General features: G+C 48.1%; 1 protein-coding gene across 1 annotated transcript in view; it reads left to right on the plus strand.

Annotated features, from left to right (window-relative positions):
• LOC137384244 (dynein axonemal heavy chain 9-like) overlaps nucleotides 1-15,343 on the plus strand; it is a 584,247-nt gene that overhangs the window by 295,705 nt on the left and 273,199 nt on the right. The window contains exon 48 of the mRNA XM_068057979.1: nucleotides 321-554. Within this exon, the coding sequence (XP_067914080.1) occupies nucleotides 321-554 (234 nt within the window). The remainder of the gene's footprint in view (nucleotides 1-320; nucleotides 555-15,343) is intronic.

Here is a 15,343-nt window from a genome sequence, read left to right on the forward strand (position 1 = left end):
GTGTTCTAATTTTTGCCCAATTAAAAAAAAAATAATCTTGACAAAATCATGATGTCTCAAACTCCTTTAGAGTGCTGCTCGGAAATAGTGCTGTCCTGCAATTTAAACAAATGCTGTATGTTCTATATATTTTGACAAAACGAGATGTCTTTTGTGTGATTCATGGTTGTGAGTGGACTGTGCTTGGGTTTGTGCATGCCAATCACTTAGTAGTTTTATTCCCTTATAATAATATTTCTGCTGACAATGTAAATACTCTACCTGTTGTCACTAGAAGGCATTGTCATAACAAGTTTCTCTCACAATTTTATCTTCTTTAGCCTGCAATAAAGGAATCTGTCAGCAAGTTTATGGCATATGTCCACATCAGTGTCAATGAAATATCCAAGTCTTACTTAGTTAATGAGCGGCGCTACAATTATACCACACCCAAGTCATTCCTTGAACAGATCAAGCTATATCAGAGCCTGCTGGCTAAGAAAAGCAAAGAGCTTACTGCCAAGATGGAGCGTTTGGAGAATGGACTGCAGAAATTGAACAGCACATCAGCACAGGTAAAGCACAGTCCCAATATGTTTTACTAGCAAAACTAGGAGGTTTCCTCCTTCAGATCAGTGTTAAATGGGCTGTTCCCAGTGTTGCATTCTTTGCAAGTTACACACATCTGAGAAAGGTGTACTGAAAGGGAATCAGAAAGCTGTACCAGTTGAATTCTGAAATGGATTTAGGAAGTTGTTAGTGCATATTCAAGAGGCTGGATTGTGAGGTATCATTTTTGTAAATACTTCATTTGTGATACGTAGTAGGGTAGGGTGGGAAACACAGTGTCGCAATTGCCACTACAATCATCTTTTTATTTTTTGCACAATTTTTAAAAATTATTTATAAAATGATCAGATTTAAGGTTCAGTACAGTGATCCCGCACTCCCAGTGGGTAATTGCAGGTAACTCTGGCTAGAAAATTGGGGCTCTGTCTCCGATTAGTGCTCTGCAGAATTTTTTAAAAGCCCCTATTGTGTTTAAATCAAGGACAAAAGAAGAGTTTTTCCAAAGAAACTTTTCTGTGATTGAAACTTTCCCAAAAACTCACTGAGAAGTCAATAATTCTCCTTTTGAAGTGAAATTGAAGGTCAATTGCATAGGTTGTGCAGTTCTGGTTTGGCCTGTCTTATTTCTGACACATCATATGCTTAAAACGAAAAGCTCAACTGGAGCCTACAATCAACATGAACATGTTTTAAGTTTCCCACGGCTCACCTTGATATATAATTCAGAGAGAGTGGAAGGCCGCAACCTTTGTAGATTCCAGACCTGACTATAGACAAAGATAATCAAAAACGACAAGAAACGTGATGGCTTCTATACAGCTAGGGAGATTGCAGAGCTGTTGTTTAAAGGAAGTCGTAAGGCTTGAATAATGGAGGTGTAAATGTTAAAAGGTATATGGGCTTTTGTTTGACTCCCACCTAAGTGTGCAACTAACAGAAGGGAAGTTCTTCAGAGCTTTACTTAAAGGGATCAAGCCTGTCAGCTGGAACTTTAATAAAGCAGATTACGCACAGTCTGTAGAAATGACAGATTTGATGAGCCAAGTGGTTTTCTTCTGTAAAAAGACAGGTTTCCTAGCTTAGGGTGAACATAGTTAGAACACAACTCAGGCAAAACTTCTTTACTCAAACGGGGCATTTTGATGGCACTCATTCAAATTTTTTGGGAGAATATTTTTATTTTTTAATTTTGAAATATGATTTTCTGCAATAAGTTTGTCATTTTTGTCTGGGTAAGATAGTAAATTTCTCTGAATGTATTACATACATAATGCATTAATACAAAGCCACACAAGCCAAGTAACTATTGATTCCATCACTACTTGTCACTTGCTTGGCTGCTATAGTTGATAGGATTTTGCAAATGTGCCATGAGATCTGTACTGGTTTATAAGATCTTCCTCAAGGCACAGATGATGTGTGACACCAGCACATCAGATATCAAGGCCTGACTCTTTGTATGCTTTAACCTGGTCATCTTCAGCAGCTTATGCACTTTATGTGAATGTAGCTGATGGAGGGATACCCAATCCTTTCTGTCAGCTGCACACTGCAGGGTGAATATGTGCAGGTCACTTATCCTGATGGTGTTATAAAAGGTTAATTCAACAATCGCGAGAAATGGGCTAATATTATTAAGGTAAACGGACAAGCCAATCCTGCATGTTTTTTGCCTGTGAGACTCCAGGGCAGGTTGCATGCTTCATCAGGGCCTACAGAATGGCATTTATGTATAAAAGCAGACCCCACACACTGGGCTGAAATTTGCTGAGCTCCCAGTGTCGGGCTCCATGGCGGTGGGGGGGGCTTGGAACATGGCAGCAGCAGCAGCTTGCCACGGAGCCCGACGTCGGGATTGCTGGGCCTGATCTTCCCAGCAGCGGTGAGGCTCCGTGGTGACCCCTCTGCCGCTTGGCGACGGGACCCTACTTTACATATGGAAACAGCCTCTCTGCATACCTTATTATGCATCCCAATGCAATTCAACCATCAGTTTAGGATCTTCAGCTGGACGTGCGGCACTCACGTGCCTTCATGTTCACGCCCCAGAAAAGCCGGCGCCACCGAAGCAAGAGTGCTCGGAGTCTGTGAAGGTCAGTAAATACTGTCCTGGTCTCCTGTTCTTTGCAAAGCCGAGTTAATTCACCTGATGGGGGCCTGAACTCTGCATCCATGAAGTGGGGTGAGTGGGTGGGTGTTGGGAAGGGGGCCTGAACTTTGAATTCATGAAAGGGGGGGACCCCGTACCCTTGTTCTGTAAAGGGGGTCACTCTGCACCTGTGAATGGCTGGGGGGTTGTTGCGGAGGATGGGTAGGGGGCTTACCCTGCATTCAGGCAACAATGTTTGGGGGTGGGGGGGGGGGTACAATGGAAGTGGATGAGTCCTTTCCTTGTGGTGGAGGGCACAAATGTAAAACGTTATAAGCTCCTGTTGCTGGTGGTCCAATCTAGGCAATTGGAATGATATACGTAAAGCTAAGACAGGCAATGTCATGCCATACCCGCACAGTTCATGTCAGAACACAGCTGAACCATGAATTTACATAACTCTCTGCCCAGATAGGTGCCATTGACCTTGCGAAGGACCTCGAGTGTAGAGATGGGAATGGTCCACCCTGTCTTTCTGGATCCTCGTGCCATGATGAGGCATATCCGCTGGAGGTGGAACCAACAGGCAGGCGCAGCCCATGTGGAAGCTCCCACACGCGAGCAGCAGCCATCATCAAGGCTTATTATAGCCCAGAGACTCCAGTGGTTCTATAGGACCCAAATGACTTACCTGCAGATGTCGGAGCACCAGTGCCAGAGAAGACTGTGGATGTCCAGAGAGGCGGTGACATATCTCTGCACACTGCTGAATAATGACCTGCAGCCACTGGGCTTTGGGGGTCACCCTATGCCTGTAGCCCTCAAAGTGACAGTGGCCCTAAGCTTCTATGCTGCTACATCATTCCAGGGATCCACCAGCAACTGTGTAGGGTTTCACAATCAACAGTACACTGTTGTATCAGGGAGGTCACGATGCCTTGTACTGGAGGGCCAGCGACTATGTGCATTTCAGGATGGACCTGAGGATCAGGCCAAGAGGGTTATTGGATTTGGGGCCATTCCGGGATTCCCACAAGCGCAAGGGGTCATCAACTCCACGCATGCGTCCATTAAGACTCTACCGGAACAACCAGCCGCATACGTCAACAGAAAGGGCTTCAACTCGCTCAACGTGCAGCTAGTATGCGACCACAAGTAGGGTTTCCTGCAAGTGTGTACCCACTTCCCAGGCAGCTGCCATGAGTCCTTCATGCAGCACAGTCCCAGGTGGCACTGCTGTTCACTCCACTGGCTCAAATTCAGGGGTGGTTTCTTCGGGGCAGGGGCTAGCCCTTGCTGACATGGTTTCTAACGGCGGTGAGGAATTGTTGGAGAAAATCCAGATTATGCCCAATTATTCAACAAATTCTCCGGACTCAGACTTTGAGAATAAACACTTTATTCATGATATCATGGGGATCACACCTTCCCTAAAGGCGGTCCAGTGCTACTGCACAGAACAAAGGAAATCCACAACGGATATACAGTTACTCAGCCCATCCCGGCTGGACACAATCCAATCAGAACGGTTATTGATTACATACATTACACATAGTACCAATTAGATTACTGATTAGGCATCATGTGGCAACATGATCAGCTTATGCCGGCCCTGATCACCAATTGATGAGCTCAGGTCCCATCCATTATCCTGAAGTCTCCCAACTGTCACTTTTAATTGGGCCTGCATTCCTGAGTGCTTCGTGCAGTCTGCAGTTACACTGATAAGAGGGGCCCTCTTGTTGTCTGTGTTATGCTGTACCAAGCTCCAACTGTGAATTAACTAATCTGTCCCACAATGCCTCGGTCAAAAACTCCATTTTGTATCAATATGTGGCTATACTTTCAACTCATATATGAAAGAATATATGTATACGTATTCACCAGGATTATATTGATCTACTTACAAAATAATAGTTATAGAAGCAAAACTCAGCAAAATTGCTCCCACAGGAATCCCAGCATCGAAGCAGAAGAGCAATAAAAAGCCTGCCATGGCTCCAACCGAGCTACCATCGAGCAGGCCATTGGCAAGTTGAAGATCCACTTCCACTGCCTCGATAGATCGGGTGGAGCCATACAGTATGCACCAGATAGGGTTGGGTGCATTGTCATGGTATGCTGCATCCTGCACAACATCTCAGCCTGGTGGTGGGGGGAGGCCTTGCAGAATTATGAGGTACAGGAGCAGGAGACATCCTCAGACAATGAGGATACAGAAAGCATCTAGCAGCAGCCATGAATGGAGAGCAATGATGGAGGGCCGACATGGCAAGCGGCAAGCAAGAAATGCAAGACAATGCCTGATCACTGAGTGCTTCTGCAATCCCTGAAGTGCACCATATGCTCCTCACACCACACAGCACCATCTTGCATCTCGTCTGAAGTCTTCTGCCTCTGTAACATCCATCTCTCCAGCATGATTGTTACAGCTGACTGAGCCACTGCCCATGTGACTGCATCTGTGCAGTGCCATATCATGCATATTGGCATGGTAATGATGTCATTCCTTACATTGGCAGTACTGTCAGCCTACTAGTGTAATGGAAGGCCATATAATCTGTACATGGACGCATGCATTATTCATATAGGAAAGGCTACACTTGTCGGGAAAGCACATTTACTTAAATTGAGTATGACATAGCTGTCTCATCCGTGAATACCCATATGTGTCAAGGAATCTTTTTAAAACATTTTCAGGTGCTCCTTCACAGTCTGACCTTTGCGCTAGCAGCTGGATTGGAGGCCGGCTGCTGAGCAGGATGCACCTTGGCCTGGGATGACTTGGGCAGTCATCCTCTGCGCGCCTAAATCTGGAGGGCCCCAGCTGCCTGAGGGTCTCCTGCACCAGTGCAGGGCTGTCCTCAGGCGTCGTGGCTTCTGCAGCTGGACTCACCAGCGGAAAGGCTGAGGAGCTAGAATCACCTTGAGGGGGGGCCCCAGATGTGGAGCACAGGCTCCCCTCCTCCCTCTCAAGGCTCATAGAAACCTCGCTGCTCTCTGAAGAAGGACCAGTTGAGTCAAGACAAAGGACTATCAATTCAGTGAAAGACGCCCTTTGGTCTGCCCGAAACTTGCTGGTCTTCCAGCGCAAAGAGTTGTCCACAACCGAATGTTGCAGACTGGCACATTCCAAGGTCCAGGACTACGTGCTGAGGGACGCACTAAAGCTCGGGGCAGCCGCAGCAAAGGCTCGATGGGGGAAGACCACAGTGTAAGGTCCCCCCACCAAGCTGAACGGAGGGGCTGGATCCATGGGAAACCCCTCGAACTGTATCGGGAAAATTTTCATTTGTTGTAAAATGTAATAATTTAATTGGCATGACAAATGTGAAATGGAAGGGTTGTGAGGCAACTCATGATTGTAATGAAGCAAATGGACCTCTTTTGCACTGTTTGTATTTTTTGACTTGGTGCTGTTTGAAACTGGTAATGTAATTTTTACAGATTTTTATGAATAAAGTACATTTTGGAAATAAAAAAAAAGTCGAGTCAAGTCTGCTCTGGAGTTGGTGATCCACCCTGATCAGACCTGTACTATACCCGGCAGGAAGATCTCTGATAGTCTCGCGCTACTCAGGGATATGATCGCCTATGTACGGGGCAGGAGGGTGGACACCTGCCTCATCAGCCTGGACCAGGAGAAGGCTTTTGACAGGATATCGCACACCTACATGATGGACGTGCTTTCCAAAATGGGGTTTGGGGAGGGAATCAGCAATTGGATCAAACTGCTCTACACAAACATCAGTAGTGCAGTCTCAATCAATGGGTGGGAGTCAGAATTCCCGATCCAATCTGGAGTCAGGCAGGGCTGTCCTCTCTCCCCTGTCTTGTTTGTTTGCTGTATTGAACCCTTTGCTGAGTCTAGTAGGAAGGATGCGAGCATAAGAGGGGTGACAATCCCAGGCAATGGAGGCACTCAGGTTTAAACCTCCCAGTACATGGATGACGTCGCTGTCTTCTGCTCAGACCCACTGTCTGTGTGCAGACTGATGAGCATCTGCGACCAGTTTGAACTGGCCTCGGGAGCCAAAGTTAATCACGGCAAGAGCGAGGCCATGTTCTTTGGGAACTGGGCTGACCGATCCTTTGTCCCCTTCACCGTCAGGTCAGACTACCTGAAGGTGCTGGGGATATGGTTCGGAAGGGTCGGGGCGTGGACCATAACCTGGGAGGAGTGAGTAGCCAAGGTACAACACAAGCTGAGCATGTGGGAGCAGCAATCTCTCTCCATTCTAAGTAAGAACCTGGTCATCAGGTGCGAGGCGCACACGTTGTTGCTGTATGTGGCGCAGGTCTGGCCCATACCCCACTCCTGCGCTGTGGCGGTCACCCGAGCTATTTTCCGATTCATCCGAGATCCAAAATGGACCAGGTCTGGAGGGACATGATATTCAAACCTCTAGATAATGGCGGGAAAAATGTACCCAACATTGCCCTCATCCTGATGACTACTTTCGTGTGCGGTTGCATCAAGCTGTGTATAGACCTCCAGTATGCAAACTCCAAGTGTCACTACGTGCTGAGATTCTATCTATCCCCAGTGTTGCGAAGGATGGGCCTGGTCACATTGCCGGGGATCGCTCCATCCAGTTGGACTGTGCCGTACCAGTTTCTGCGGAAAAACACCTTTGACCACCAATCCATCAGGCAGTGGTCTGCACGGAATGTCCTCAAGGCCCTACGGGAAAAGGAGATGGTGGATCCTGTCGGATGGTTCCGCAAGCAGACTGCCAAAGTAATTTGGCGGAATGCCTCATCACCAGAACTTTCAAACAAGCACCAAGAGGTAGCTTGGCTGGTGGTGAGAAGAGCCCTCCCCGTCAGATCCTTGCTGCACGCCCGAGGTCTCACCCCCTCCGCACAATACCCTCGAGGTGGCTGTGGTGGGGAAGAGACGGTTGCCCACCTCCTTCTGGAATGTGTCTTTGCCAAGCAGGTATGGTAAGAGATGCAATGGTTTTTGTCGAGGTTCATCCCAAGCAGCTCTGTAACACAGGAGTCTGTGCTCTACAGGCTGTTCCCAGGGACGCACACCGAGATAAACATCAACTGCTGCTGGAGGACTATCAATTTGGTGAAAGACGCCCTTTGGTCTGCCCGAAACTTACTGGTCTTCCAGCGCAAAGAGTTGTCCACGACCGAATGTTGCAGACTGGCACATTCCAAGACTACGTGCTGAGGGATGCACTAAAGCTTGGGGCAGCCGCTGCAAAGGCCCAATGAGAAAGACCACAGTGTAAGGTCCCCCCACCAAGCTGAACGGAGGGGCTAGATCCATGGGAAACCCCTCGAACTGTATCCGGAAAATCTTTGTTTGCTGTAAAATGTACATGGCATGAAAAATGAAATGGAAGGGTTGTGAGGCAACTGACTCCTGTATTGAAGGAAACTGACCTCCTTTGCACTGTTTGTATTTTTTGGCTTGGTGCTGTTTAGAACTGTTTTGTCATGTATTTTTTACAGATTTTTATGAATAAAGTATATTTTGTAAATAAAAAAAAAAAGCAGAAACACTCTCTCGCTCTGCCACTGCTGCATCGAGCTGATGGTCGAGGCAATGGCTTGCAGGTCTGCGCGTATCAGTGGAATCTGGCTCTCCATGAGGGTCGCCAACCTCTCGATGGATAATGCCATGTGTCACATGCCTGGGATATGGCAGCTGTCATGGCCTGGATGGACTCCCCCACCATCTACTCATGGCTGCACATGGCCTCTGGCATCTCCACCAGATGTTGCCTTACCTCTCTCTGCAGCTCCAGCGTGCCCTGTTCTCCCAACACCAGAGACTCGTCATCAGCCTGGGCCTGGCTACCCACAGTCCTCCGACTGTCAGGGGCCTCAGCTGTCTCAGCCTCAGCCAACTTCTTGGCCTGTATGTGGTGCTCTCATCAGCTTGTGATTCGGAATTTAATACCGATCAGATACCCACTGAGGTGATTGTATCTGCACTGGTAAAAAGTGTAGGAGTGTCATGGGACGGTGCAACCTTTGAGGTTGTCTCTTCCTCAGAGGTGATCGATGTCTCCAGGGTCTCCAAGGCCAACTCGGAGTGTCACCCTGCACATTATACTGTGAAGAATAGACATTTAGGTTTTATGGTACAAATGTCACAATGATGACAGCATAGTATCTGCATATGAAAACCAATTAGGAATCATTGCGTTTGGCAATAATCACTCTGTTCACCAGGGACCCAAGCTCCACGTCTGAAACGGCACGTGCTCCCTGGTTCCGGCTAGCTCCAGTGCCTCTTCTTCACCTTGCATGATTGGCCTCAGGTGTGGCACCCCACCACCAGTCCTGCACGCCTCCCTATAATTGTGGGCTCTCTTTGCCTGGAAGAGTAAGGATGCAGTTATTGAACATTGCCAAGGATCGACGTCACAGTTGTAACAACATGGGCACCTCAACAACAACTGGGGGATGCTTTGTCTGGTATACGGACTCATCCTGCCATGAGTGTGACATGCTCTGAGGTACACAAACGAGGGTGACTTGATTCGCATATGCAGCTAATCATGTGCCATCCATCCTCCCCGACCTCCCTGTCTTTGACATGGCAGTGACACCCATCTGACATACCGTGTGGGGACACCCAGGTCCAACCGAGCAGTCCTGCAACGTGCCACTTACTTCTGCCGAGTGCATGAGATCGTTGATCCTCTTCCTGCACTGGATCCAGTCTCGTCGGATGACCCCATGGCAGCTTACCTCCTCTGTGATCTCCGTCTAGACTTGCTTGGTCAGGTGGGAGGACCTCTTCTTGCCATCTCTAGGGAAAAGGACCTCCCGCCTTTCCCTTGCAGCCTGGAGGAGAGTGAGTATGGCGGCATCGCTAAACCGTGGGGCCACTCTTCCTCAGATGTCCGCCATTGACACAGGGGTTCTCAGGGGTGCTGCTAGAGGGGTGGTGCAGTATTGCAGACACTTCTGGCCTTTCTGCTCCAGCACGATAGTGACAATGAAGGCAGAGCTTGAATGCATGGCTGCCTGCCTTTTAAAAATGGCACCAAAACCTGCTCGTGAATCAGCTGACTCCATTCACAGTGTCGCTGAGGCCACCCCCGCCACATGACTTGGAGGGGGTGGCGGCCCACCTGGCGTATTCAAATCGCAGCGGTGTGGGGTGGGGGGGGGGCGCGCTTTTTTTTGCCCACCGCCGCTCCTGGCAGCGGGAGAGTAAAATAAGCCCACCGACTGAGATCTTGTCCCTCATTGTGAAAGTTAAAGCAAGAGAGCAAAAGTGGATATAGTATATTCCTGAAAGTGAGATGACCTGATAACTGTTTTGGACATCGTTGTTTTAAAGTGATTTATATTGCTAAGCTGAGTTAGCTAGATTTTGAAATAACTTGCAGCGTAATATGATTACATGCCCACGTTGCTGCTATTCACCTTCTCCCCCTCCAATCTTTAATATTTCTTTAAACACATTCCCCACGCTTTTCCACACATGCATAAAACCATGCCCTAACATGTATGATGTAGATTGCATGTGCTATATGGCATTATGTCTTTGTAAAATCTGTCTAATCCATTATCTCAGTGGTTTACCACCTTCCTGTGGGTTGAATTGACGCTGCGGGTCACGGCATGGGGGCCGGTAAAATTCTTTGGGGAAAGGCCCGCATCGACCTGCGATGTCGCGGAGGGCCTGCTGCATGTTACTGGTGGCAGGGGGACCTCAGTGCGCCCCCCACCCCCCCACAACTGCCTGGCAGCGGCATCCCAATTAGTATATGTAAAATGCTACTTACCTCTGCAGATTATGCAACCTGCTGCCTCTTGCTCTGCACTTCCACATTTTACATAGAACGGGCGGCTGTCACGTGCCGTCCCGATCACAAACAGAAAACCAGATGGAACATCAGAAGCAGGAGTACTGGACAGTGAAGGTAAGTCCAGATATACAGGGGTCTCAGCTCTGCATTCTTAAAGGGAGGAGGGAGGGGGGTCTCAGATTACTGGAAAGAAAGCTCTGCAGGCATGAAAGGAGGTACTGTGTACCTCCCTCCATAAACACTGTACGCTCTGCATTTGTTTGTGTTTGTGAGGGAGCAATGGCACTCTAGTCACCCTGTGTGTGGGGAGGGTGCCAGTAAGGGTAGGAGCGTTAAGGTTATATGGATGGTGGGGGCAATTGATGCAGCTGGTAAGATCTTGATCTGGTCATGCTGTGCCACTCTGAGTGTTAGCCAAGATGGGCAATGCCATGGCACGCTACATAGTTGATCCATGAATGCACCTGATGTACCCATCAACACCAATGCCTGCCCTGTTAGGAACCTTTGAATAAATGAAGGATACAACTTTATTTATCACATGGAAATGGGTATGGGCTCATCCTGCATTGTGTGATCCGCTTCTCCTGAGGATCCGTATGCTCCGGAGGCAAAATCAACAAGAAGGTGTGATCCATAGTCCAAGTAGAGGCCCCTGGTCATGAGCAGCAGTCCCCAAGGGGAGCCCGCCATTACGGTTGCCGTGCATCTACAGGCCCCACATGACATGCCATCAAATGTCAGATCACCAGTTTCAGAGACAATTGTGCATGTAGAGAGGGTGGTGACACATCTCTGTGTCCTGCTCAAAGATGACCTGCAGCCCGTGGGCTTCGGTGGACATCCTATGCCTGCGGTCCTCATAATGGCAGCGGTTCATAAGCTTTACCTTTATGGGGTCACACAGTCAGCAGTGCACTGTTGCTTCAGGGTGGTCACCAATGCCCTGCGCTTGAGGACCAGTGAGTATGTCCACTTCAGGACGGACCCTCTTAGCCAGGCCCAGAGGGCTATCAGTTTCGGCACTATTGCTGGAAAACCATAGGTTTTAGGGTTCATAGACTGTGGCCATCAGGCCTCCCGCCAGGCTACCACCTGCAGACGTCACCATTAAAGGAATCCTCTCAATCTAGGTGCAACTGGGTATGTGATCACCGGAGATGCTTCATGCAAATCTGTGACCACTTCTCAGGCTGCTGCGATGACACCTGGGCCCTGCACCAGTCTCAGCTGCCACCGTTGTCACTGAACTGACTCAGATGGAGGGGTGGCGTCTTGGAGACAAGGGTTATCCTTTGCAGACATGGCTCCTGACACCGGTGAGAGACTCCACCACTGCTGCAGAGGAGAGATACAACGCCAGCCACTGAGCTACAAGAACCACCATTGAGCAAGCAACCGCATGCTGAAAAAGCGTTTCCAATGCCTTGATAGATAGGGTGATGCCCTGTACTATGGGCCAAAAAGGCCAGCTCCTTTCTTTGCTGCTCGCTGTGCTCTGCACAACTACCCACCCAATAGTGGGCAGGCCTGGCATGATAAGGAGAGGTGTCAACAGGATTCCTCCTCAGACTATGAAGATGCTGAGCACCTACAATAGGAAAGGTACATGGGAGGGCAGATGGCACTCAGGCTCTGCATGCAGGGCTAGAAGTGAGCTAGGGATGTACGGCAGTGGCTTATCAGACAAAGGCTGTCTGCTCCATAGGAACCGACATGAGCTCTGCAAGCCACACATCACCCTCGCTCACTTGCTGTGCTGCAGCCAACATCTGCAGCATCCCTGTGTTAAGCATCAGGGGCAGCAGCTGACGGAGCCAATGTCCATGTCACTGCAGCTGTGGAGACGCTCATTAGTAATGGTGGCATGGTAATGATGTTATTGCGTACATTGGCTGTCCTGAAGGGCCAACGGTGCAAAGGGATATGACATTGGCGCGACATGCTGGCACACATCATTCACACAGAGAAAAGGACACACGTGTTGGTGAGGAACATTTCGTGAAAGATGTATTTACATTGCTGTGACACCCGTGCATTCCCATTTGTGTCAGTGTGATCTCTGTAAACACTTGCGAGTGCCCCTTCTCAGTGCAACCGCTGCGCTAGCAGCCTGACTGGAGGAACATATGAATATGAACATATTTTCCTGTTTTTTTACAAAGAGCGTTTAGTAGCAGTTACATGTATTTTCACATAGCAGTTAACAGAGAAATGAATACAAATTCCAAATGCATATTAATCTGCGACTTTTCTTAGTCAGATGATTAGAAGCCCATAGTATGTAGATATTCTTCAATATGGTTTTATTTCTGTTGTGTATTTGCCTTTATGGTACATTTAAGTCTCACATTCTGGAATGTGCGAAATTTAGATTATTCACCCAGGTGCAGCATGCCTACAAGAAGGAATGTTACACCTGAGTGGAAAGAAATGTTCTCAACTTCACAGGACACTGAGACACAGCAGGGTAAGTATGTGGCAACAAAGCAGAAGGTGCGGGGCTAACTCAGCAGGTCAGGCAGCATCTGTGGAGAGAGAAGCAGAGTTAACTTTCAGGTCTGTGAACTTGGTCAGGTTAACTCTGCTTCTCTCTCCACAGATGTTGCCTGACCTGTTGAGTTTCTCCAGCACTTTCTGTTTGCTGCCAGATTGACAGCAGCCCCACTCTTCAGCAGTCAGGTAAGTATTTCTTTGGCAGCTGTCAGGAAGCAGGTGCTGGGGCATTTTAAACAGGTCCCCAGCACCTGCTGCACAACTGTCAAAAGGTTCCTCACTGTGCCAGATGTCTCACCTCACCCCACGGAATGGGGGAGGCTGTGCGTCGCAGTGATGCTAATGAGCCCCCTTGCGTACTATCGCGGGGGCTTGGCGGCGGCCGTTGAATGTGGGCATGCCACCGAGTTCAAAGTGCACTGCCGCGCCTGAATAAAATTCAGGCCTGTGTGCATGACCACCCCCCTCAGAGAGGTTAGCATTCCCAGGCAACTCCCTACAAATTTTGACACACTCCATAGCAACCCATCCTAACTTCTGCGAGACAGTGCCAGTTATTCAAAAGCAAACAGTGCTATCATTGCGGAAAACACTTTTTCATTTGCATGCAGCAGCGGAAAAAATAGGCTGGATTTTAGTTCTGGGGTCGGGACCCCAACATCTGGAGCATTTCCACCTCCAGACCCCGCATCTCATTGGCGCCTGATGCCTGAAGTGATTTTTTTACAAGCTGGCCAATTGGTGGCCGGTAGAGCGCTCGCCACCCAATTAAGGATGGCGGGTGACTACCAGGACTGGTGGAGGCCAATAGGAGGCCCTCCAGAACTTTCAGATTGGCAGCCCCACCATCAGAGGTGGAAGCTGCTGATGTCTGTAGGAGCGAGAGGGTGCCTCAAGATGGACGTGCCCTCTGAAGACTTTTGCAAAAGGTTAGATTAAAACTAGCCACAGCTGCCTGACTGCTACTGTGGAGAGGGAACACCTCCACATGGTAGCCTGTGGCCACAGCTGTGGCCATGTCAGTATATCGGCTGCGGATTGGGGGGAGGGTGGTGTTTAAATCGATGCAGGTGCTGCCCCTCTCCACCACTGTCTGTCTCTGGGAGGCTGCCTCCATGTTTCGTTTGGGATTTAGCCATCGTGGGGGTGCCCATCGGCCGACTGAAAAATTCCATTTGGCCTCAGAACACTGGCCTCAATTAGCCCAGTCAACAAATCTCAAAAGATTCAGAAATCTAATGGCGAATACACGGGAATCTGCTGATCTTTCTGGAGATCTCCTTATCGACCCCCTTTGCTTCTGGGAATCCCAGTTTGTGTATCTATGCATAAAGTCCACTGGGCAGACTGAGTAAAAGTCAAAATTCAGTCAGCATTTCTTTCCCTTTAACCGTTGATCTCAATAGACTGAAATCATACAGATTGCTTTTGTTTTTGCCAATTAAACTGTCTGTCACTTATAATGCCCCATTGGACACATGTGCCTTGAAAATAGGCCCTTTGAATGTGTATGAATGCTGAATGCAGATATTAGTTTCCCTTATCTTCACTATTTTAAGAGATACTAATAGGCTTACTTTCAATAGGCTAATGCTTCCATCAAAAATGGTGAGCTGAGGAAATATAAATGCACACGTTAAGTGTTCGCACATTAATATTTGAAGAGCCTAATTTCAAGGCAGTGAACTCCAGCTGCTCTGTGTTTAGATAACATTAATTGCAACACTGTACAGCTTCTAAAATTAGTTTGTCCAATAGTTCTTGAAATTCTATAAACTGATATTATTTGAAAATGCTGGAACAAGGTCCAGAGGTGCCTGTGACAAATTAGATAAAGGAAAATCAATATTTCCCATTGCTACCAGACACAAGATCACAAGATACATAAAGGTGGGAAAAGCAAACTCAGCTCAACTATCCAGAAAGATCATAGCTGCCCTATCAAGTATCTGTAAATGATTCTGCAGTTGTACATTCCATGCATTCATCATTTTTACTTTGGAGAAGAACTTTATGACACCAGTCTTGAATTAACCTTTTCACTAGCTTGAACCTGTGCCCTTTCACTTATTTCATGAAGTAATGTTGCGGATTCAGTTTTTCCTACCATTTACTACCTTGTATACATCTAGGAAATTAATTTATAGCAGACCTGTCTTGCTTCCTTGGGGGCAAGCAGTGCCACAATCTGCTACCTGTGCGGCCACACAGCATTCTTCATTGATATGGGCATACGTGGGTACCTCCCCTCTGTGCACCCTATCGCGTTAAATTGGTGCCTAATTGGCTGATGTGTTTCCATAATTCTAAATTTGGAGAACGCAGGTCCAGGCAACATCTGCATTGTCACTCCTGAAAAAAGAAGCATGAAGCAGCAAGGTGAACCTTGCATTAGTGTTGTTTAAAGGGTCAGGCGCCTTGA

Source organism: Heterodontus francisci, chromosome 26 (genome assembly GCF_036365525.1).
Source record: "Heterodontus francisci isolate sHetFra1 chromosome 26, sHetFra1.hap1, whole genome shotgun sequence".
Classification (NCBI taxonomy): Eukaryota; Metazoa; Chordata; class Chondrichthyes; order Heterodontiformes; family Heterodontidae; genus Heterodontus; species Heterodontus francisci.